At 51.4% G+C, this 24,155-nt stretch overlaps 1 protein-coding gene across 1 annotated transcript; it reads left to right on the top strand.

Annotated features, from left to right (window-relative positions):
* The first annotated feature begins 4,776 nt into the window (after nucleotides 1-4,776).
* Nucleotides 4,777-22,920, top strand: LOC149431301 (mannose-1-phosphate guanylyltransferase catalytic subunit beta-like). The gene is given in 12 exon segments (XM_089665687.1): nucleotides 4,777-5,101; nucleotides 7,263-7,395; nucleotides 8,363-8,443; nucleotides 8,646-8,694; nucleotides 8,801-8,943; nucleotides 10,640-10,798; nucleotides 13,809-13,887; nucleotides 16,070-16,198; nucleotides 17,386-17,567; nucleotides 22,160-22,183; nucleotides 22,185-22,217; nucleotides 22,219-22,920. Coding segments are annotated over 11 exon segments (1,119 nt in total). The 5' UTR covers nucleotides 4,777-5,101; nucleotides 7,263-7,266; the 3' UTR covers nucleotides 22,330-22,920.
* The last annotated feature ends 1,235 nt before the right edge of the window (nucleotides 22,921-24,155 follow it).

Genomic DNA, 24,155 nt, shown 5'->3' with positions numbered 1-24,155 from the left:
CAGAATCGTTTTCAGTGTCTGATGAGGAATTTCCCCCACCAATCATTATCACTCAATTCTGCAAGTGGTTCTGATTTACTATCGCTGTTCTCTAGCCGGTCTAAAACTGCGTCTGACCTAAAGGGACGCTTTTTGGACGCCATGGACGCTTCTCAGTTTCCAAGGAGAAAGAACAGTAAAAATGCAGGCAGGGCGCCGGACAAAGCACTCGGGACAAAATGTATGTGAAATGGTTTGATACAGGAATGTTATACTATGTGATTTTAGTGTATTTAGTGATTTGTCACTTTTTCACATTTTTGAATTTCCCGCCAGTTCCGTCCCCCGTACGTCCCGACGTCGCAGGGAACGGAACCCGGAAGATGGATGCCGGCATCGGCCGGAGGAGAAGGCCGGGGACACTGAAGGAGGGACATCGCGGGAGCGCAGGACAAGGTAAGTGAAGAACAGATCCCGGAGCAACGCTGCAGTGTATTCCCGAGTGTAGCTCGGGGTTACTGCTTGTGGTGCTGAAACTTTACCCCGAGCTACACTCGGGAACACAGAGAGGGGGGGTTAAAAGTCCTGGTCTGACTTGAATTCCCCTCGTACATATATGTACTTGCAAGTGCTTTAGTGCCCAGTTGCCACTCATAGACGCTTGCAGCGGCAAAAGGTTGTGTGTTGAGAGTGTGCTTGCAGCGCGCTGACCAAACTTTCACCGAGTTCTCAGTAAAGACTGTGCAGGTGCCAGCGGGATGAACTCATGATCATGTGACTGCTGTGATAGCCAATTATAGCAGTCGCATGATAAAGAAGCCATGATTTCTCCCGGGCTTTAAAGTTCCCCTAAAGGGCTGCCAGGAAGCAAATGACTTTTGGCCCCCAATGTTGACCAATTCATCTACTGACCAATTCAGCAAGGGGACAGGAGCGGGATGTCACTCCTAGTCCGTCCGGCCTGAATGTCCTCACCAGGAGCAAAGGCTCCCGCCGGCACAGCTCCAAGGGTCATCCAGGCCTGCCAGCCAATCCACCTCGCCAAGGTGTGGGATTGGTGGCTCAACTCAGTTCATGGCACCTGCCAACTGGGGTTATGCTTGGAAAACACCCAATGGCTCCTGATTGGTGGGTCGGTTAGGTATACGACCTTTGGCTGATTTAGTGCAGGTTACTGTGTGAGGAACCCACTTGAAGAAAAATTGCAGCATGCGTGGGAGCTCACGGCCCGTCTGAGGAGCCTGTAGCTGATTATGGCGGGTATGGGAATCCCTCAGGGAGATCATGGCATGTATGAGGAACCCACAGGGAAATCGTGGCCTGTGGAAGCAGCCCTCAGGGAAAGCATGGCTTGTGGGTGGGAGATCACACCACAGGGACATCACAACGAGTGGGAGAAGCCCATAGTGGGATCAGGGTGCGTATGAAAAGCCTGCAGTAAGATCACAGTGTGTATGAGGAGCCCATGGGGAGATCAAGATGTGTGGAAGCAGACTGCAGGGAGGTCACGGAGTGTAGGCAGAGTCCGCAGGGAAGTTACGGCGTGTGGGAGATCACGTTGTGCAGGAGGAGCCCGCAGGGAGGTTACGGTGTGCAGGAGGAGCCCGCAGGGAGATTACGGTGTGCAGGAGGAGCCCGCGGAAAGGTCACGGCATGCGCGAGGAACCTATGGGGAGGTCACAGCGTGCGGGAGGAGCCCGTGGGGAGGTTACGGTTTGAGGGAGTAGCCCGGGGGAAGGTCACGGCTTGAGGGAGGAGCCTGCGGGAAGGTTATGGCACACGCGGGGAAGTCACAACATGCAGGAGATCACTTGTAGGAGGAGCCGGCGGGGAGGTTACGACGCGTGGGCAGAGTCTGCGGGGAGGTCATGTCACGTGTGAGATCACGGCGTGCGGGAAGGGCACAGCGTGCGGGAGGAGCCCCTGGGGGAGGTCACGGCATGCGAGCAAATCCTATGGGGAGGTTACGGTCTGTAGGAGGAGCCCACAGGAGATCACAGTGTGCAGCTGGAGCCCCCGGGGCGGTCATGGCATGTGAGCGGATTTTGCAGGAAGGTCACGGCATGTGGGAGGAGCCCGTGGGGAGGTCACAGCATGCGGGAGGAGCCCGTGGGGAGGTCACAGCATGCAGGAGGAGTCCACGGGGAGGTCACAGCGTCCGGGAGGAGCCCGCGGGGAGGTCACGCCATGCGGGAGGAGCCCGCGGGGGGGTCACAGCGTGCGGGAGGAGCCCGCGGGGAGGTCACGACATGCGGGAGGATCTCGTGGGGAGGTCATGGCGTGCGGAAGGAGCCCGCGGGAAGGTCACGGCATGCAGGAGGATCTCGCGGGGAGGTCATGGCGTGCGGAAGGAGCCCGCGGGAAGGTCACGGCATGCAGGAGGATCTCGTGGGGAGGTCATGGCGTGCAGGAGGATCCTTCGGGGAGGTCACGGCGTGCGGGCGGATCCTGGGGGGAGGTCACGGCGTGTGGGAGGATCCTTCGGGGAGGTCACGCTGTGCGGGCGGATCCTTCGGGGAGCTCATGATGCATCTATATAGTTGGATGTTAGTAATCTGCTCCCACTTAGTTTTTCCCTCCTCAGGTTTTGGTTGATGAGGATCCATCACCCTTCCTACCTCAGTACTCCGATATTCTCCACTTCTTCATGTCCTTATATGGGAATGTGAGGATCCGCAGGGGCAGGCTCAGGAATTTTTCTAGCTATGATTGTTCCAGGGCGGTTGGAAAAGGGGCGGAGCTCAGTGGTGCAGGTGTCAGGATCCCGGGAAATGATGGTAAACAATTGCCCGATGTACAGTTGCAAGAAAAAGTATGTGAACCCCTTGGGATTACGTGGAGTTTTGCATGAATTGGGCATAAAATGTGCTCTGAACGTCATCTAAGTCACAACAATAGAACACAGTCTGCTGAACATAATACTACACAAACGTTACATGTTGCCATGGTTTAATTGCACATAACATGTAAACATTCACAGTGCAGGGAGGAAAAAGTATGTGAGGCCCTAGCTTAATGACTTCTCCCAGAGCTAATTGGAGCCAGGAGTGAGCCAACCTTGACTCCAATCAGTGTGATGATATTGGATGTGTTGCTGACAGCTGTCCTGCCCTTAAAAAACACACACCTGTTTTGGGTTTACTGGTTTCAAGAAGCACTGTCTGATGTGAACCATGCCTCGCAGAAAAGAGCTCTCAGAAGACCTACCATCAAGAATTGTTGACTTGCATGAAGCTGGAAAGGGTTACAAAAGTATCTCCAAAAGCCTTGATGTTCATGTGTCCATGGTAAGACAGACTGTCTACAAATGGAGAAAGTTTAGCACTGTTGCTACTCTCCCTAGGCGTGGTCGTCCTGTAAAAATGACTGCAAGAGCACAGCGCAGAATGCTGCATGAGGTGAAGAAGAATCCCGGAGTGTCAGCTAAAGACCTACAGAAATCTCTGGCACATGCTAACATTTTTGTTGACACATCTACAATAAGGAAAACATTAAACAAGAATGGAGTACATGGGAGGACACCACGGAGGAAGCCATTGCTGTCCAAAAAGAAGATTGCAGCATGTTTGAAGTTTGCAAAAGAGCACCTGGATGTTCCACAGCACTACTGGCAAAATATACTGTGGACAGATGAAACCAAGATTGAGTTGTTTGGGAAGAACACACAACACTATGTGTGGAGAAAAAAAGGCACAGCACACCAACATCAAAACCTCATCCCCACTGTGAAACATGGCGGAGGGAGCATCATGGTTTGGGACTGCTTTGCTGCCTCAGGGCCTGGACGGATTGTTGTCATTGATGGGAAAATGAATTCCAGAGTTTATCAAGACATTTTTCAGGAAAACGTACGACCATCTGTCCGCCAACTGAAGCTCCGCAGAGGATGGGTGATGCAACAGGACAATGACCCAAAGCATACAAGTAATTCAACAAAACAATGGCTGCAACAGCACAGAATACGCCTTCTGGAGTGGCCCAGTCAGAGTCCTGACCTCAACCCCATTGAAATGCTGTGGCATGACCTTAAGAGAGCGATTCTCACCAGACATCCCAAGAATATTGCTACACTGAAACAGTTTTGTGAAGAGGAGTGGTCCAAAATGACTCCAGATCGTTGTGCAGGTCTGATCTGCAACTACAGGAAACGTTTGGTTGAGGTTATTGCTGCCAAAGGAGGGTCAACCAGTTATTAAGTCCAAAGGTTCACATACTTTTTCCTCCCTGCACTGTGAATGTTTACATGTTATGTGCAATTAAACCATGGCAACATCTAATGTTTGTGTAGTATTATTTTCAGCAGACTGTGTTCTTCTATTGTTGTGACTTAGATGACGTTCAGAGCACATTTTATGCCCAATTCATGCAAAACTCCACGTAATCCCAAGGGGTTCACATACTTTTTCTTGCAACTGTAGATCTGAGTGTGTATAGAGCGGACAGACCTTCTGCTTGGGTCCCACATAAACGTAAAGCCGCACTCCGGCCCGAGGATTGGATGGTCGGGATTACAGTGGATCGGAGTTCCGCTTCAGCTGAGAGTCTGGCTGGATGGAGCCCCAACAGGAATCTATGCCAGTCTGTAGCTCATCCTCCCCCATAGCGGACGCTATGTGGATTTTTACCGAGCGGTGTGATCGGTTGCTATGGGAACGCAGACTCCACGCCTCTCTCAAGCAGGATTTTCTGTGATTGGTCGCTATGAGCCCTGCTGCCGACGTCACACGCTTCTGTCACTGCTCTTCCGCGTTGCTGGAACTGTCTCCATAGCAACGGTCGGTCGTCATCCAATCGTAGTGGGAGGTGTGCCGCTCCCGGATTGGTAGAGTTCTCGTGCAGGGGTGGTCCCACTTCTGGACTGAAAGTCGTCAACCAATCCCTGCAAAGGCGGGAGGAGCTGAGAGATGAGAGCGGCGGAGCTCGACGTGACCGCAGAGTGGAGCCCCCGGGGCCCCCTAGAGCGTTGAGAGACACATCAACCCTTGAGGGAGCCCGGGGGAGGGGACAGGGGCGGAGTCCAGGGGAGGGCCCGGAACAGGAAGTGTGATGATAGCCCCGCCCCTTGTCGGTGGACGCCTCAGGTTTGAATGTTGCTGAGCTGGAAGCTGTGAGAGAGCAGCAGGTGAGACTTCCGGGGGGACTACAACTCCCAGCGTGGACAGACCCTGCTTGGGGAGGGGGGCAGCATGCTGGGAGTTGTGGTACCTCTGAGACACTACAACCCCCAGCATGTCCTGCGTGAGGGGAGACAGCCAGGAGGACTACAGCTCCCAGCATGGACAGACACTGCTGGAGGAGATAGTGAGTGTATGGGGGACCTCAAAGAAACTACAACCCCCAACATGTCCTGTGTGTGTGGAGGGGAGGGAACAGCCTGGAGGACTACAACCCCCAGCATGTCCTGTGTGTGTTTGGGGGAGGGAACAGCCTGGAGGACTACAACCCCCAGCATGTCCTGTGCGTGTGGGGGAGGGAACAGCCTGGAGGACTACAACCCCCAGCATGTCCTGTGCGTGTGGGGGAGGGAACAGCCTGGAGGACTACAACCCCCAGCATGTCCTGTGTGTGTGTGGGGGAGGGAACAGCCTGGAGGACTACAACCCCCAGCATGTCCTGTGCGTGTGGGGGAGGGAACAGCCTGGAGGACTACAACCCCCAGCATGTCCTGTGTGGGGGGGGAGGAAACAGCCTGGAGGACTACAACCCCCAGCATGTCCTGTGCGTGTGGGGGAGGGAACAGCCTGGAGGACTACAACCCCCAGCATGTCCTGTGTGGGGGGGGGGAGGGAACAGCCTGGAGGACTACAACTCCAATTATGTCCAGTGTGAGGGGTACAGCCTGGAGGACTGGCACTATAGATACACTACAGCTCCCCGCACCCCCCAGTTAGGGCTCTATGGGAGGGGTGTGCATGCTGGGAGCTGTAGTGCACCGGCTCCATGCCATACGGACACTACAGAGATCTCCAGAGGACTGGGGTTGTAGAGTGGGGAATATGAGTGTTATCCTTTTGTAACCAGCTGTCCTCTGTATCCCATAGCAACCAGATGATGTGTGGTATTCACTAGTAACCAGATATGCTGTATCCCATAGCAACCAATTGTCTGTATCCCTTAGCAACTAGATGAGTGGTTTGCTATAGCAAACAGATGATGTGTGGTATCCCATAGCAACCTCTTGTCTTCTGTATCCCTTAGCAACTAGAAGTGTAGTATTCAGTAGCAACTAGATGTGTGGTATGCAATAGCAACCACCTGTCCTCTGTATCCCTTAGCAACCAGATGATGTATAGTATTAACAACTAGTTGTGTGGTATCCCATAGCAACCAATTGTCATCTGTATCCCTTAGCAACCAGATGTGTAGTATTCAGTAACAACCAGATGTGCTGTATCCCATAGAAACCACCTGCTCTCTGTATCCCTTAGCAACCAGATGTATAGTATTCAGTAACAACCAGATGTGTGGTATCCCGTAGCAACCAATTGCCAGTATCCTTTAGCAACTAGATGAGTGTTTTCCTATAGCAACCATCTGTCTTCTGTATCACTTAGCAACTAGATGATGTGCAGTATCCCATAGTAACCTCCTGTCTTCTGTATCCCTTAGCAACCAGATGACGTGTAGTATTCAGTAGCAACCAGATGTGCGGCATACCATAGCAACCACCTGTCATCTGTATCCCTTAGCAACCAGATGAGTGGTATCCTATAGCATCTACCTGTCTTCTGTATCCCATAGCAACCAGATGATGTGTGGTGTTCCATAGCAACTACCTGTCTTCTGTATCCCTTAGCAACCAGATGACGTGTAGTATTCAGTAGCAACCAGATGTGTGGTATCCCATAGCAACCACCTGTCCTCTGTATCCCTTAGCATCCAGCTGTCCCATTATGACCTCACCTCAGCCTCCGTACGTCGGGTGTCCTGGCGGCTCCCGGTGGTGGGTGACGTCTGTGGGATGAGTCGGCAGGGAATGTCTCCTCCATTGTACCAAGCGGGAGAACAGGTTTGCCCAGTGCGGTGACACGCCGAGCGAAATCTCTGTCTGTCCGTTCCATTCCCCGGGTGGGGTCGCTCTTCCTGCTCGGGGTCAATTTATCGGCTGCTGTGGATAGCTTGATCCTATCACACCTTTCCTCTGGTCAGAATGGGGCCCCGAGATGTAGAATGGGAGGGTCCCAGCAGCTCCATGAGTGCCCCCCCCCCCATACCTGCTCAGTGCTGTACATGATATAGATCAGTTGGTTCTCCTGCTTTGCTCTGACCTCTGTCTGTCACAGGAACATGAAGGCCTTAATCCTGGTCGGCGGCTTTGGGACCCGGCTCCGCCCTCTGACTCTGAGCGTCCCCAAACCTCTGGTGGATTTCTGCAACAAGCCCATCCTTCTGCATCAGGTGGAGGCTCTGGTGAAGGTGAGGACATGAAACACACAACCATCCAACCTATAGGGCCGGCCTCATATACTGTGTACAGGACCTATAGGGCCGGCCTCATATACTATGTACAGGGACCTATAGGGCCGGCCTCATATACTGTGTACAGGACCTATAGAGCCAGCCTCATATACTGTGTACAGGACCTATAGAGCCGGCCTCATATACTGTGTACAGGGACCTATAGAGCCGGCCTCATATACTGTGTACAGGACCTATAGGGCCGGCCTCATATACTGTGAACGGGACCTATAGGGCCGGCCTCATATACTGTGAACGGGACCTATAGGGCCGGCCTCATATACTGTGTACGGGGACCTATAGGGCCGGCCTCATATACTGTGAACGGGACCTATAGGGCCGGCCTCATATACTGTGTACAGGACCTATAGGGCCGGCCTCATATACTGTGAACGGGACCTATAGGGCCGGCCTCATATACTGTGTACAGGACCTATAGGGCCGGCCTCATATACTGTGTACAGGACCTATAGGGCCGGCCTCATATACTGTGTACAGGACCTATAGGGCCGGCCTCATATACTGTGTACGGGGATCTATAGGGCCGGCCTCATATACTGTGTACAGGGACCTACAGGGCCGGCCTCATATATTGTGTACGGGGATCTATAGGGCCGGCCTCATATACTGTGTACGGGGATCTATAGGGCCGGCCTCATATACTGTGTATGGGGATCTACAGGGCCGGCCTCATATACTGTGTATGGGGATCTACAGGGCCGGCCTCATATACTGTGTACGGGATCTGTAAAGCCGGTCTCCTCTACCGTGTGCAGGGATCGGTAACTGGTCTCCTGGTAACCTCAATCAATCTGATATCGGGATATCTGATATCTCTCAGGCGGGCAGTTCCTATATCTTTCAATGTGATCAGAAGATCTGTGTGTATTGGACTCTGTATGACTGTCTTCTCTCTTCTGGACAGGCGGGGGTTAAACATGTGATCCTGGCCGTCAGTTACATGTCAGACATGCTGGAGAAGGAGATGAAGGAGCAGGAGAAGAGGGTGAGTCTCCCCAATATCTCAGATAGAGAGTCAATAGTGTGAGCCCCATCCTCGGTGTTCCTGCAGATCTCAGATGAGGGGTCATGGTGATCCTCCACTTCCTCTGCCTGTGTATTCTGTACGGCTCTGTCTATATTTACTTCTGTCTGTGGCTCCAGCAGCCCAGGCATTTTTCATTCTGTATTTCCTGTGTCTCCCTCAGCTGGGGATCCGAATTTCCATGTCCCATGAGAAGGAGCCGCTGGGCACAGGTGAGTCTTGCACCCCTTACAGTCCGCGAATGGACTGAGGTTTTGGTGTTGTAGTCCAGTCTGTGCAGTCGGATTTGTGACCCCCCCCCCCCTCCTGTACACACAGCCGGGCCGCTCGCTCTCGCAAGAGACTTACTGACCGAAAACGCGGAGCCTTTCTTTGTGCTGAACAGTGACGTCATCTGCGACTTCCCCTTCGAAGAGATGGTTCGTTTCCACCGGCAACACGGGCAGGAGGGGACCATTGTGGTGAGTGCGACCTTCCCTGTTGTCTGTGCGTACCATACAGCTTATGGCTGGTGGGGGCTTAAAGGAGAAGTCCCCGGGCACACCGATACGACTTCCAGTGATTGTGGGATTGTCCGATTGAAGCTAAGGCTGTGTGTTGGCCATACCCTCTCTGCCAATCCCTCCACTGGCCTCCACTCCGTGTCCTCCACCCCTCTCTGCCAATCCCTCCACTGGCCTCCACTCAGTGTCCTCCATCCCTCTCTGCCAATCCCTCCACTGGCCTCCACTCAGTGTCCTCCATCCCTCTATGCCAATCCCTCCACTGGCCTCCACTCAGTGTCCTCCACCCCTCTCTCCCAATCCCTCCTCTGGCCTCCACTCATTGTCCTCCATCCCTCTCTGCCAATCCCTCCACTGACCTCCACTCAGTGTCCTCCATCCTTCTCTGCCAACCCCTCCACTGGCCTCCACTCAGTGTCCTCCACCCCTCTCTGCCAATCCCTCCACTGGCCTCCACTCAGTGTCCTCCATCCCTCTCTGCCAATCCCTCCACTGGCCTCCACTCAGTGTCCTCCATCCCTCTCTGCCAATCCCTCCACTGACCTCCACTCAGTGTCCTCCATCCTTCTCTGCCAACCCCTCCACTGGCCTCCACTCAGTGTCCTCCACCCCTCTCTGCCAATCCCTCCACTGGCCTCCACTCAGTGTCCTCCACCCCTCTCTGCCAATCCCTCCACTGGCTTCCCGTTGCCCAACGGATAAAATTCAAAACATTTACAATAACATATAAAGCCATTTATAACTCCGCCCCAAATTACATCACCAATCTTGTCTCTAAATATCACCCAAGCTCCCTTGTCTCCTCCTCCCATGCTCATCTCCAGGACTTCTCCAGTGCTTCCCCCATCCTCTGGAACTCTCTACCCCAATCTATCAGACTCTCGCCTACTCTGCTCACTTTTAGGCGATCTCTGAAAACCTCTCTCTTCAGGGAAGCCTATCCTGCCATCAGCTAATAATGGAATCTTCTACTCTTCCAACCAGTCCATCCCCCACCGTTACTACCTTTTGTACCACTAGCCCCTACCTCTTAGATTGTAAGCTCCCAGGATCAGGGCCCTCCTATCCCTCTTGTATTGAACTGTATTGTTGCTGTATTGTCTCCCGTTATATTGCAAAGCGCTGAGCAAACTGTTGGCTCTATAAATCCTGTATAATAATAATAATAATACCAGCGATTATTACTAATAATGGTCTATAAGGCTAGGTTCACATCTCTGCGTTTTGCTGCTCGGGCATGAGAGCCTGTTCATTTGAATGGACTCCAGTGCCCCAGGACACGGAGGGAAGAAGTCCCTGCACTTCTTCGGAAAACGCAGCCCTCACAGGAACTGAGGTTCCCAGTATGGTTGTGATTTCCAATGCGGGTGGCGTGCCATTAGAATTAATGGCACCCACCCGCGGGTCCACATTCCTCTGTGCGGGTGGTGCGGCTGCACGGATTTTTGTGCGGATCCTCAGCGGCACCACCCGCACAGATGTGAACCGGGGGTTATTGTGTGCTCATCAGTCATGTACAATGTCGTCTTTACAATGACCATTCCTATTACCCCTCCAGGAATAGACAGGGAAATGGGGGTGTTCAGGGTGCAGAGACAGACATCCGAGGAGGAAGAGCTGGAATCCAATAAAAGATATTCTTCTCTCTTTGCAGGTTACAAAGGTGGAGGAACCCTCGAAGTACGGCGTGGTGGTATACGAGGGAGAAACGGGCAGTATCCAGCGATTTGTCGAGAAACCGCAAGTCTTCGTATCCAACAAGATCAACTCCGGATTATATATCTTCTGCCCGTCTATACTGAACCGGATCCAGGTAACAAGATGGCACAGGCAGGGCTCACGTATGTCTGCGCTGGTCTGACCTCAGCACTGTACTGATCCGGGTGTACAGATCACGTCTGTCTATAGAAGTATTCCTGCCCACCCATAATGACACCAAGCAGTCATGTGACACAATGGAGGGGATCTCCTGAAATTGGAGCACACAGAATGTAGTGTGCCTGTGCATAGAAACCAATCGGCTTCCAGGATTTCTTGTCAAAGCTCAACTGAACAAGCTGACGTAAGGAGCTGATTGGTTACTAAGCACAGCTGCCACAGATTCTGTGTGCTCCAGTTTTAGTAAATGTTCCCAAGTGATAGGAAGGGATCTTGTATCATTGGGTATGTTGGTCTATAAAAATCTCTTCCAGCTCGTAGGAATACTTGCAGTCATATGACACAGCCATCGGATGGGACTGAATATTGCTGGATGTAATGGTCTATGGAAGTATCCCTGGAAGCCCATAGGACACCCCGCAGTCATGTGACACAGCCATTGGGAGGAATTTTATATCGCTGGATGTAATGGTCTTTGGAAGTATCCCTGCCAGCGCATACTAACACCCCGCAGTCATGTGATGCAGCCATTGGAAGGAATTTTATATCGCTGGGTGTAATGGTCTATGGAAGTATCCCTGCCAGCCCATAGGACACCCCGCAGTCACGTGACGCAGCCATTAGAAGGAAATTTATATCGCTGGGTGTAATGGTTTATGGATGCATCCATTCCAGCCCATACTAGCACCCCGCAGTCACGTGACGCAGCCACTGGAAGGAATTTAATAGCACTAGGTGTAATGGTCCATGGAAGTATCCCTGCCAGCCCATAGGACACCCCGCAGTCATGTGACACAGCCATTAGAAGGAAATGTATATCGCTGGGTGTAATGGTCTATCCCTGCCAGGGCATACTAACACCCCGCAGTCATGTGACGCAGCCATTGGAAGGAATTTTATAGCACTAGGTGTAATGGTCCATGGAAGTATCCCTGCCAGCCCATTGGAGCACCCCGCAGTCATGTGACACAGTCAAAGGTAGGGAATGTATTGCATTGGGTGTGGTGGTGACTCAGTCACTCACCTGATGTATTTTAGTAGGATTTTCACTTCCTTGACTCATTTACAACCTGAAGGAAAAATGTTCTCTGCTGATAGGAGAGAATCAACAGGAACTGAATCCTGGAGTTAGATTTCCCCTTGCGTAGTGATTGTCCTTTCAGCAACCCAACAATGAGCTTTTCCAGTCATCAAACCCTGTTCTGAGCGCTATGGCAGAGGCAGAGGAAGATCCCCCTACACCCGGCCCCTAAAGCTCCAGCATGGGGGACAACAGAACACTGACAAGGTACATTGTCTCGGCTGCACCTTCAGTCCTATGAGGAAGGTGGGATTATCTCTCGGATCAAAGTCTGACCATTGACATGAAGTGACTATTGACTCACCCAGCCAGATCAGGTGACCGTTTCATGTCTCCATCACAAAGGAGAAAAGTTAGTAGTCACTCTGATCTGTTTGAAGCCAGGAAGGTGTACATGTGCAGGGTAGTACAATGCATGGGCAGGGCAGTGCAATGCATGGGCAGTGCGATGCATGGGCAGGGCAGGGCGATGCATGGGCAGGGCAGGGCGATGCATGGGCAGGGCAGGGCGATGCATGGGTAGGGCAGTGCGATGCATTGCTTAGTGTAGTCTGCTGGGGTCCCCTTTTGTACTACATCACAGGCTGTCCTGATGGTTCTCAGGATGAATGATGGAACAGGCAAGGCTTGAGAACCTCAACCAATCACCTTTCTTCCATCACCTTTCAACTAAATATGTATGCTCAGCTGATTGAAGGGCCCCTGATATGCACTCCTGTACAAGTTTTATAGTGACTATTACATTGTCATTCCAGAAGAGGAGTTTATTTCAGGTACTTATATAGCGCCGTCAATTTACGCAGCGCTTTACATATATATTGTACATTCACCTCAGTCCCTAACCCTCAAGGGGTGTACAATCTAAGGTCCCTAACCCTCAAGGGGTGTACAATCTAAGGTCCCTAACCCTCAAGGGGCGTACAATCTAAGGTCCCTAACCCTCAAGGGGCGTACAATCTAAGGTCCCTAACCCTCAAGGGGCGTACAATCTAAGGTCCCTAACCCTCAAGGGGCGTACAATCTAAGGTCCCTAACCCTCAAGGGGCGTACAATCTAAGGTCCCTAACCCTCAAGGGGCGTACAATCTAAGGTCCCTAACCCTCAAGGGGCGTACAATCTAAGGTCCCTAACCCTCAAGGGGCGTACAATCTAAGGTCCCTAACTCACATTCATACATACACATACTAGGGATAATTTAGACAGGAGCCAATTCACCTACCAGCATGTCTTTGGAGTGTGGGAGGAAACCGTTGTACCAGGAGGAAACCCACACAGGCACAGGGAGAACATACAAACTCCAGGCAGGTGGTGCCGTGGCTGGGATTCGAACCAACGACCCAAGTACTGCCAGGCAGAAGTGCTAACCATTTAGCCACTGTGCTGCCCCCAGTTATAGGGAAGTCTTAGTCAGTACACTACTGCTGTTGGAGGGGGATCGGTGGATTCGCTGCATTGTTGGGGTAGCACAGTGGCTAAATGGTTCACACTTCCGCCTGGCAGTACTTGGGTTGTTGGTTCGAATCCCAACCATGGCACCACCTGCCTGGAGTTTGCATGTTCTCCCTGTGCCTGCGTGGGTTTCCTCCGGGTACTCTGGTTTCCTCCCACACTCCAAAAGACATGCTGATAGGTTAATTGGATCCTGTCTACATTGTCCCTAGTATGTGTATGTATGAATGTGAGTTAGGGACCTTAGATTGTACACCCCTTGAGGGTTAGGGACTGATGTGAATGTACAATATATATGTAAATGATGGCACTATAGAAGTACCTGAAATAAATAAATTGTTGGGTTATAGTCATCCTTACTCTGCATGTATTAGTTTAGCAAATTACATACATTATTAATGTCTGTTCTCTGCAGCTCCGCCCGACGTCCATTGAGAAAGAGATTTTCCCGGCCATGGCTGAGGAAGGACAATTATTTGCAATGGAGCTACAAGGTGAGTAGGGGAACCACTGGGGCCTTATGTATGAGGTGGAGGGGGGGAGTCCAGGCCTTATGTATTATGGAAAGGGGGGGGATCAGGGGTCTTATGTATTATGGAAAAGGGGGGGGGCCAGGGCCTTATGTATTATGGAAAAGGGGGGGGGGGACCAGGGCCTTATGTATTATGGAAAAGGGGGGGGAACAGGGCCTTATGTAAAATGGAAAGGGGGGGGACCAGGGCCTTATGTAAAATGGAAAGGGGGGGGGACCAGGGCCTTATGTATTATGGAAAAAGGGGGTACCAGAGCCTTATGTATTATGGAAAAGGGGGGGGACCAGGGCCTTAGGTATTACGAAAAAGGGGGGGACCAGGGCCTTATGTAAAATGGAAAGGGGGGGGCCAGGGCCTTATGTAAAATGGAAAGGGGGGGGCCAGGGCCTTATGTAAAATGGAAAGGGGGGGGCAGGGCCTTATGTAAAATGGAAAGGGGGGGACCAGGGCCTTATGTATTATGGAAAAGGGGGGGACCAGGGCCTTATGTATTATGGAAAAGGGGGGGGGAGACCAGGGCCTTATGTATTATGGAAAAGGGGGGGGGACCAAGGCCTTATGTAAAATGGAAAGGGGGGGACCAGGGCCTTATGTATTATGGAAAAGGGGGGGACCAGGGTCTTGTGTAATGGGAAGGGGGGGACCAGGGCCTTATGTGTAATGGGAAGGGGGGACCAGGGCCTTATGTGTAATGGCAAGGGGGGGACCAGGGCCTTATGTGTAATGAGAAGGGGGGGCCAGGGCCTTATGTGTAATGGGAAGGGGGGGACCAGGGCCTTATGTGTAATGAGAAGGGGGGGCCAGGGCCTTATGTGTAATGGGAAGGGGGGGACCAGGGCCTTATGTGTAATGGGAAGGGGGGGACCAGGGCCTTATGTGTAATGGGAAGGGGGGGACCAGGGCCTTATGTGTAATGGGAAGGGGGGGACCAGGGCCTTATGTGTAATGGGAAGGGGGGGCCAGGGCCTTATGTGTAACTGGGGGGATACTGGGCTTTATGTAATAAGGAGAGGCACTGAGGCCTTATATGTAATATGATGGGGGGAAGACTAGGGCCTTATGTATGTTGAGGAGGGTTGTTGTGTATGGGGGGGGCTTTAATTTTAGGTATATATGGCATATAATGTCAACCATATAAGCAAGAGATTCCAGAAAATTGTAACCGTGTTATAAATATGTATACTTTTGGCTGAATAATGGTCTAAAAAGTCAGCTTTTGGGTGTAGGAGGGCAGTGAGGGTATCAGACCCCAGAGGAATGGACAGTTGCTGGAGGCCTCTTGGTCGCCTCTCTGACCAGTTTCCTTCTGGCTCTATCATCCAGTTTGGAGAGACGTCCTGATCCAGGGAGGGTCTGTGTTGTACCAGATACCTTCCACTTCTTCATAATAGACTTCACTCTGCTTCTAGGCATTGATAAAGCCTTTGACATTGTTTGTATCCATCTCCTGACTTGTGCCTATCCACAACTTTATCCCAGAGATCCCGGTGACAGTGCCTTTCCACCCATAGTATATTGTTTGCTTCAGTTGCACTATCAGGGACTGAAATGCTCCAGGAAAGCTTTTTTCATGCTGAGCTAATCAAAATGATCACAGCTGAAATTCAAATGGCTTTGTGTGCCATTGAGAAGGTGATTAGCTACACCTAATTGAGTTTACAAGTCATTTTTAGGAAGGGGGGGTGATCCTTTTTCCAACTCAGTGATCCTGCTTTTGTTTTTTTTCTGCCATGTTGGTGTTATATCTTTCACTTGGATGTAATAAGTTGCTGCGTAAATACAGCTGGATAAAACAAAAACTGTGTCTGTCTTCATTTCAGGCTGCAAAGCAACAAAATGTGATTAATTAAAGAGCACTAATTCCTTTCTATACCCGCTGTATAGAATTAGTGGACAGCCTCTTGGAGGAGGCTGCATGTGGGACTCCATGGATGGAATGGGAGATGGGTGAAGGGAAGGTAAAGAGGTCAGGGGATAGGAAATGGAGGGATGTAATAGGGGTAAGGTGGAGGAAAATGGCCGAGGGAGGAGAAAGGAGAAGGGGGAGTGGTATGGGAGCCCGTCAGTCACCTGCAGTATCAAAATTCAGCGAGGTAAGAAAACGAATCGCCATCATGTGACTGATACATCTTCCTGTCTGCAGGGTTCTGGATGGACATCGGGCAACCCAAAGACTTCCTGACCGGCATGTGCATGTACCTGCAGTCTGTGAGACACAAACACCCTGACTGGCTCCACGCCGGGCACGGCTTTGTGGGGAACGTCTTGGTGGTAAGTTGATATACACAGGCTACGGGGGTGGGGGGAATTGGGTGACACCGGGAGACGCCTTGCGATGTGTATGGAGGGGCCGCTGTATATCTGTCCTCCTATCACACTCCTCACACAACCTACACTGCTGTACTCTGCTGCCACCATAAGGAGAGAACAGCAACTACAGGCCAGAGGAAATCTTCCCCTTTCTAGGGATCTATTTATTATTATTTATTAGGGGCAGGAAATAATCACTGCTTCTCTTCTCACTGCACTTTGTTGCCTATTTCACTACCTTTTTTTTTTTGTTTTACATAAATTTGAAATGGCCACCCCCCCCCCCCCATGGCCATTAATATTAAGTTGTCGACCATGATCATTACCCACTTCAAGAGCATTACTGTGCCCAGGGGCCTATGTAGCTGTTAAGACGGCCCTCTCAGTAGGGTTGGGGTCAGGGCTCTGGACAAGAGACTCGAGTTCCGCCTCGTCAAGCCATGTCTTTTATGGAGCTGGCTTTGTACACAGGGCACAGTCATGGTGGAACAGAAAAGGGTCTTCACCAAACTGGTACCACCATGTCTTTATGGAGCTGGCTTTGTACATGGGGGCACAGTCATGGTGGTACAGAAAAGGGTCTTCACCAAACTGGTACCACCATGTCTTTATGGAGCTGGCTTTGTACATGGGGGCACAGTCATGGTGGTACAGAAAGGGGTCTTCACCAAACTGGTACTACCATGTCTTTATGGAGCTGGCTTTGTACATGGGGGCACAGTCATGGTGGTACAGAAAAGGGTCTTCACCAAACTGGTACCACCATGTCTTTATGGAGCTGGCTTTGTACATGGGGGCACAGTCATGGTGGTACATTAAAGGGTCTTCACCAAACTGGTACTACCATGTCTTTATGGAGCTGGCTTTGTACACGGGGGCACAGTCATGGTGGTACAGAAAAGGGTTCACCAAATTGTTACAAGGTTGGAAGAGCACAATTGTCTCCAATGTCTTTGTATAACTGAGTACCAACCAGGACCCTTCATTGGAAATATTGAAACTCAATCATTAGGAAGGGGGTTCACATACTTTTGGCTATATGGGGGGATCCCTACATCTCTTCTGCACCCAGTGATGATATAGATGATGTAGATCCCTCTCCCTTCTGCAAACATACCTCTCCATAACTTCTTCTACTTCTCTGTAGGGATCCCACTGCCAAGATCGGGACAAATTGCTCCATTGGGCCCAATGTGACGATTGGGCCAGGAGTAACGGTGGAAGATGGAGTGCGGATAAAGCGTTGTACAATCATGAAGGGGTCTCGTATTCGCTCACACTCCTGGCTGGAGTCTTCTATAGTGGGGTGGAGCTCAGCTGTTGGACAATGGGTGAGTTGGAGCTTTAAGACTTTTTTTCTAACATCAGCCTAGAAAACAGCGATAATATGGGTTCTTGCTTTTGATTCCACCATTCTATACGCCGTACCGAGATTTACCATAGAATCCTTTTTTAGAGAGCGCAAAGGGTGGCTGTGAGTCTCTTCTATCCCTGGGAAGACACAACACTCCCCTTCCTCCCCCACCTGCCTGTACATTGCACTGTGATCGGCCCTAATCACCCCCCATCAGGGTGGAGTCCGGTGTGCTGGGTATCCTGTGATCAAGGTTCTGCTGTGTGCTGTAAGGGGTACTACCAGCTACATGGGGCACCCAGGAAACAGGAATATGATTCAGGCAGTGATTTTTATTTTTCTAAAAGACTTTATAGTTCTTGTACTAACGTCTGTTGGAATACAAACACAGATACTGTAGATCTACTGCATCTTCCTGGGAAAAGTCCCCATCGTGTCCTCCTGTCACTGCAGTGCCTAGAAGTTGCCGTGAGCCTGCCTTGTATTTTGGTGGGGTGGTGGAGGAGACCAGAGAGACCTCTACAATGCACATTTTTCCACATCTTTGTTCTGTCTCCACCCAGAACTACTTTTATAATAGAAAATACAGTGTATGCCCAGATCGGACCTTGTTGGGGATCCTTCAGACTTATTCAGGAATCGGTGTAAGAAAACCTATCACTGTGAACTGCAATGTGATTGGCTGCTAGGAGTTATTGTATGTCAAAGATAAGGCCCAAGGTGACTTTCTAGCCAGAGCAGTTAACTTCAGGATTAGAAAAGAGCTGCCTTGGGAAGCTGAAACAAGGCTATGAAACGGTCAGAACAGACTGCAATACCATCTGCCAACACTAGAGGGAGACTTAACCAACTCTAGCTGGCTGGACACACAGGCAGATGAGCACACTTCTGAGGTTCACTAAGCTGTCCTGTGAGCTAGAATCCTGATGCACTTTCATCTTTCCCACCACCTGCAGATGATTCAGCATGAACTGCCACCGCCTGCAGTTTGTCAACTGACTGGTCTACTAGCTCAGTGTTTCTCAACCACCAGGCTGTGGTGCACTGCGGGGCCATGGCCTCCCTCGATCCAGGCCTCCAGCCTGCTGCAGATCCACTAACCTACCACAGTTCCTCCCAGATCCTATAGTACCTCCATTGGTCACAGCACCACTTAGCTTCCCACAGTGTCCCCTAGCCTGCTGTAGAGCCTCCAGGCCACCATAACACCCCCATTCTCCCAGCTCCTGGAGACTCCTCATACCCAGCAGAGCCACTAAGGGTGCCCCAAACCCCCTCCAAAACCACTTCTCACAATCCTGCAGAGCCTTCAGCCCCCCTATAACACCCCCGTTCTCCAACAGTGTCCCCCAGTGCCTCCCAGCTCCTGGAGACTCCTCATACCCAGCAGAGCCACTAAAGGTTCCCCAAACCCCCTCCAAAACCACCTTCCTCCCTCAATGCTGCATGCTGCAGAGCCTCCAGCCCTCCCATAATGCCTACAATCTTCAACTGGGTCCCACAGAGCCTACCAACCTCTCACAGTGCTTTGTAGCTCCTAGAGACATCATCTCCAAAGAGCCACTAAGTGTGCCCTAAACCCCCTCAAGAACTGCCATCCTCCCATAATGTCCCCTAGCCTGCTGCAGAGCCTCCAGGCCCCCATACCATCCCTATTCTCCAACAGTGTCCCACAGTGCCTCCAGCTCCTGGAGAATCCTCATACCCAACAGAGCCACTAAGGGTTCCCCAAACCCCCTCCAAAACCACCTTCCTTTCACAATGTTGCATGCTGCAGAGCCTCCAGCCCCCCATAACACCCCCATTCTCCAACAGTGTCCCACAGTGCCTCCCAGCTCCTGGAGACTCCTCATACCCAACAGTGCCACTAAGGGTTCCCCAAACCCCCTACAAAACCACCTTCCTCCCACAATGCTGCAGAGCCTCCAGCCCTCCCATAATGCCCACAATCTTCAACTGTGTCCCACAGTGCCTACCAACCTCTCACAGTGCTTAGTGGCTCTTTGGAGAGGAGGCCTCTAGGAGCTACAAAGCACTGTGAGAGCTTGTTGGGCACTCTAGGACACTCTTGAAGGCTGTGGACATTATGGGCAGACTGGAGGCTCTGCAGCAGGCAAGGGAATACAGTGGGAGGATGGCAGTTCTGGAAGGGGTTTGGGGCACACTTAGTGGCTCTTTGGAGATGAGGTCTCTCTAGGAGCTACAAAGTGTGCCCCAAACCCCCTCCAGAACTACCATCCTCCCACTGTATTCCCTTGCCTGCTGCAGAGCCTCCGGCCCTCCCATAATGTCCACAGCCTTCAAGAGTGTCCCACAGTGCCTACCAACCTCTCACAGTGTCTCCTAGCCCAATGCAGTGCCTTCCCATGCAGAGACAACATCCCCGAAAGAGCCACTAAGTGTGCTGCAGAGTCCCCAAACCCCCTCCAGAACCGCCATCCTCCCATAGTACCCCCTAGCCTGCTGCAGAACCTGCAGCCCCCCATAATGCCCGCAAACTTCAACAGTGTCCCAGAGTGCTTTTCAACCTCTCACAGTGCCTCCCAGCCCCATGCAGTGCCTTCCAGTCTCCTCTATTGCCCCTGCAAAGCCATCAGCCTCCTGCAGAGATCCAGTCCCCTCCAGAGACTTCATCCTCCAAAGGACCGCTAAGTCTTCTGCAGAGTTCCCAAACCCCCTCCAGAATTCCCATCCCCCCCCCCCCCCCCCAATAGTGACACCCAGCCTCATCTAGAGCCTTCCAGCATTTCAATACGTTGTATTTCCATGCTTTAACCCTTGGTTCGCACATATGCGTTTTCTGCAGCATTTTGCAGAAACACACAGCAGTCCATTTTCCCCCCTTCCAGTCCGGACCCTTTCCACCCCCTTCCAGTCCGGACCCTTTCCACCCCCTTCCAGTCCGGACCCTTTCCACCCCCTTCCAGTCCGGACCCTTTCCACCCCCTTCCAGTCCGGACCCTTTCCCCCCCCCTTCCAGTCCGGACCCTTCCCCCCCCCCTTCCAGTCCGGACCCTTTCCACCCCCTTCCAGTCCGGACCCTTTCCACCCCCTTCCAGTCCGGACCCTTTCCACCCCCTTCCAGTCCGGACCCTTTCCACCCCCTTCCAGTCCGGACCCTTTCCACCCCCTTCCAGTCCGGACCCTTTCCACCCCCTTCCTGTCCAGGCCAATTTTCAGCTTTCAGCGCTATCACACTTTGAATGACAATTGCGCGGTCGTGCAACACTATACCTAAATGAATTTGTTAGCATTTTTTTGAGACAGATAAAACTCTATTTTGGTGGTATTTATTCACAGCTGGATTTTTTTTTTTTTTTGCTATCTAAATGAAAAAGTCCAAAAATTTTGAAAAAAGTGTTTTTCTTATAACATTTTGCAAATAAATAATATTTCATCCTAAATCTTGGCCAAAATGTAAAAAAAAAATAACCCAAAATTAGTTTATAACCAAAAATTATAATTTAAAAAAAGGTTTTTTTACATCTTAATTTTATTTTTATATCATTATTTATGTTTTGGGTGATTGAAGATTTTTTTTTTTTACATTTTTTTTTTTACACCGATTGCTTTTACACCCATAAAGGCTGTAAAACCAATCATTTCTCCTTCTCTCTGGCTGCATTCCTGCAGCCATTGACAAATACTGTGAGACACATGGTACAAGGCTGTTGTGAATGGCCCTGTACCATGTGATCTCTGTGATCATTCACAGATTTCACACGTAGTAAGCAATGATGTCAGAAGTGACATCTTGCTTACAACTCTTCATGTGATCACTGAATGGCCAATCAGTGATCATATGATCGGGACCGCACACAGAGGTCCTGTACGACGATTGGTGTTCCACTGTGTCCAGAGGACACAGCAGGCACCGGATCGCGGTGCTGTACGCTCCCAGGGAACGCGCACAAGCAGGGGGCAGGGAGGCCGTTTATAAACAGCCACCCTCTCCTGCACTGCCACGGTCCGGCCGTTTATATACATGGCCTGGACGGGAAGTGGTTAACATGATTCCTATGGGACGGGTTCACATTTCTGCATTTTCACGCGGTGTGTTTTTTTGGAAAGGGTCAGGACTTTTTTTTAACACAAAACGTTGCGTTTTTGGTTCTAAAGACTTCAATGGGAATGCTGCAGAAAGCATGTATTGTGTTCTTGCCACGTTTTTGATGCGTTTTGCATTTAAAATCTGCCTAGCAACACCTACAAGACCTCATCAAGGATTTGTTAGCCGCTCAATATTCAGCTAGCTATACATGGCTAGATTTTGTTTTTCGAAGTGTTTGAAGGGCCACCGACTTGAATTTCGGCCGGATCAGCAGGAACTGGATGGACATTCGAGCCATCTACGGCCATCTACGGTTCCTCGTTAGTCCTGGCCTCATGCTGTCTATTCAGATTCTAAATTCTGTCCTTATTACTGAATCCCGAACATATTTCTGATATTCTCATCTCTCCTTCAATGTCACCCCGTAGTTCAGAATGTGATTGGTTGCTATGGTTACTGTAGTTCAAAGATCTTCATTCACGTGGAGCGTGTGACATTTTCCGTCTTTTGTATTTCAGGTACGGATGGAGAACGTGACGGTACCTGGGCGAGGACGTTATTGTGAATGATGAGCTTTTACCTGAACGGAGCCAATGTCTTACCCCACAAATGCATCGCCGAGTCCGTGCCGGAACCCCCGGATTATAATGTAGAGGCGCTCTGGAACGCTCTAGAAACTGCAGACTGAGATTTGATGTTACCGTTTACAAGCGCTGTTCCTTTACTCTCTGGAGCCCCGAGGAGTCCTGAGCAACCAGTGCCAAACTCACCCGAGATCAGTATGGGGGGTCCCTTGTCTGCTCTCTCCGTGGAGGGTATTCTGTACATAGTATGGGGGAGTTGTCTCCTTCACTGTACATAGTATGAGGGTGGGGGTCCCTTGTCGGCACTCAATATGTACAAGAGGGAGGATGCTCCCCCCCTTTCCAAACTATGGGGCGGGGGGGTTGCCTCTTACCTGTACATAGTGTAGGGGGGTGTCCCTTGCCTGCACTCACTATGGAGGATGTCTTGCTCCTGTTCATAGTATGGAGGGCAGGGGGGAAAGGGGGTCTCTCTCCTTTACCAGGACTTGCTATGGAGAGAGGGGTAACTGCTGTACATAGTATGGGGAGTCTGTCTCTTGTACATAATGTGGGGGTGTTGATCTCTTGCCTACCCCCTCAGTCTGTGGAGGTCTTTCTCTTGATAGGTCAGGGATTCCCTCTTGCACTCAGTATGCAGGAAAAGGCAGTCTCTTTCCTGCATTTGTTATATGGGGGGGGGGGTTTAATTTCTTAGTTGGTGGGGGGATGCAGGAGGGGGTCTCCCTGTCTCTCTCCCCCCTGCTTTGGGTAGGTGGGTGGGATCTCTCTCTTCTGTAGGTGGTGGGGTTGTGTCTCTCTCCCCCTACTTTGGGTAGGTGGGTGGGATCTCTCTCCTGTAGGTGGTGGGGTTGTGTCTTTCTCCCCCCTGCATTGGATAGGTGGAAGGGGTTGTGTCTTTCTCCCCCCTGCTTTGGGTAGGTGGGTGGGTGGGATCTCTCTCCTGTAGGTGGTGGGGTTGTGTCTCTCTCCCCCTGCTTTGGGTAGGTGGGTGGGATACCTCTCCTGTAGGTGGTGGAGTTGTGTCTCTCTCCCCCCTGCTTTGGGTAGGTGGGTGGGATCTCTGTCCTGTAGGTGGTGGGGTTGTGTCTCTCTCCCCCCTGCATTGGGTAGTTGGAAGGGGTTGTGTCTCTCTCCCCCCTGCATTGGGGAGGTGGGTGGGGTCTCTCTCCTGTAGGTGGTGGGGTTGTGTCTCTCTCCCCCCTGCATTGGGTAGGTGGAAGGGGTTGTGTCTCTCTCCCACCTGCTTTGGGTAGGTGGGTGGGGTCTCTCTCCTGTAGGTGGTGGGGTTGTGTCTCTCTCCCCCCTGCATTGGGGAGGTGGGTGGGATCTCTCTCCTGTAGGTGGTGGGGTTCTCTCTCTCTCCCCCCTGCATTGGGGAGGTGGAAGGGATCTCTCTCCTGTAGGTGGTGGGGTTGTCTCTCTCTCTCTCCCCCCTGCATTGGGGAGGTGGGTGGGATCTCTCTCCTGTAGGTGGTGGGTTGTCTCTCTCCTGCACTATGTCTGTGGGGGTCTCACAGGTGCCTTATACTGGTGATGAAGGCTATAACGGCGGACCCCCACCCTGATCTTCCTCTTCCCACGGCCTTGTATGTAATCACTGAAGGGTTTCTCACAGATGTGCACTGCTAGTCCCTGGAGGGGCCTCCATTCCTTATAGGTATGCACTACCGGTCCCTGGAGGGGCCCTAATTCATGGCTGTAATCAGTGTTCACCAGAACTGCCATCATTCTTCAGCCGGAGATCGCTCGCTCTCATTGGAGGAACTGCCTGGATTAGACTTTCTATATGTTATTTTATTACCCAAAACCTTCCCTGCGTTCTTTTATAGTCAAAGTCGGGGCGCTGCGGCCGATATCCCGGATGATTACTGCAGAGAAGACGCTACAAAACAGCCGCCCAGCCTGGCATTTACAGCTGCAGTGGGGA

This window comes from Staurois parvus, unplaced genomic scaffold (assembly GCF_062004578.1).
Source record: "Staurois parvus isolate SC_StPar_1 unplaced genomic scaffold, SC_StPar_1.0 ptg002296l, whole genome shotgun sequence".
In the NCBI taxonomy this organism is placed as follows: Eukaryota; Metazoa; Chordata; class Amphibia; order Anura; family Ranidae; genus Staurois; species Staurois parvus.
The sequence above is the reverse complement of the archived record's forward strand: the minus strand, read 5'-3'. Positions and strand labels throughout refer to the sequence as shown.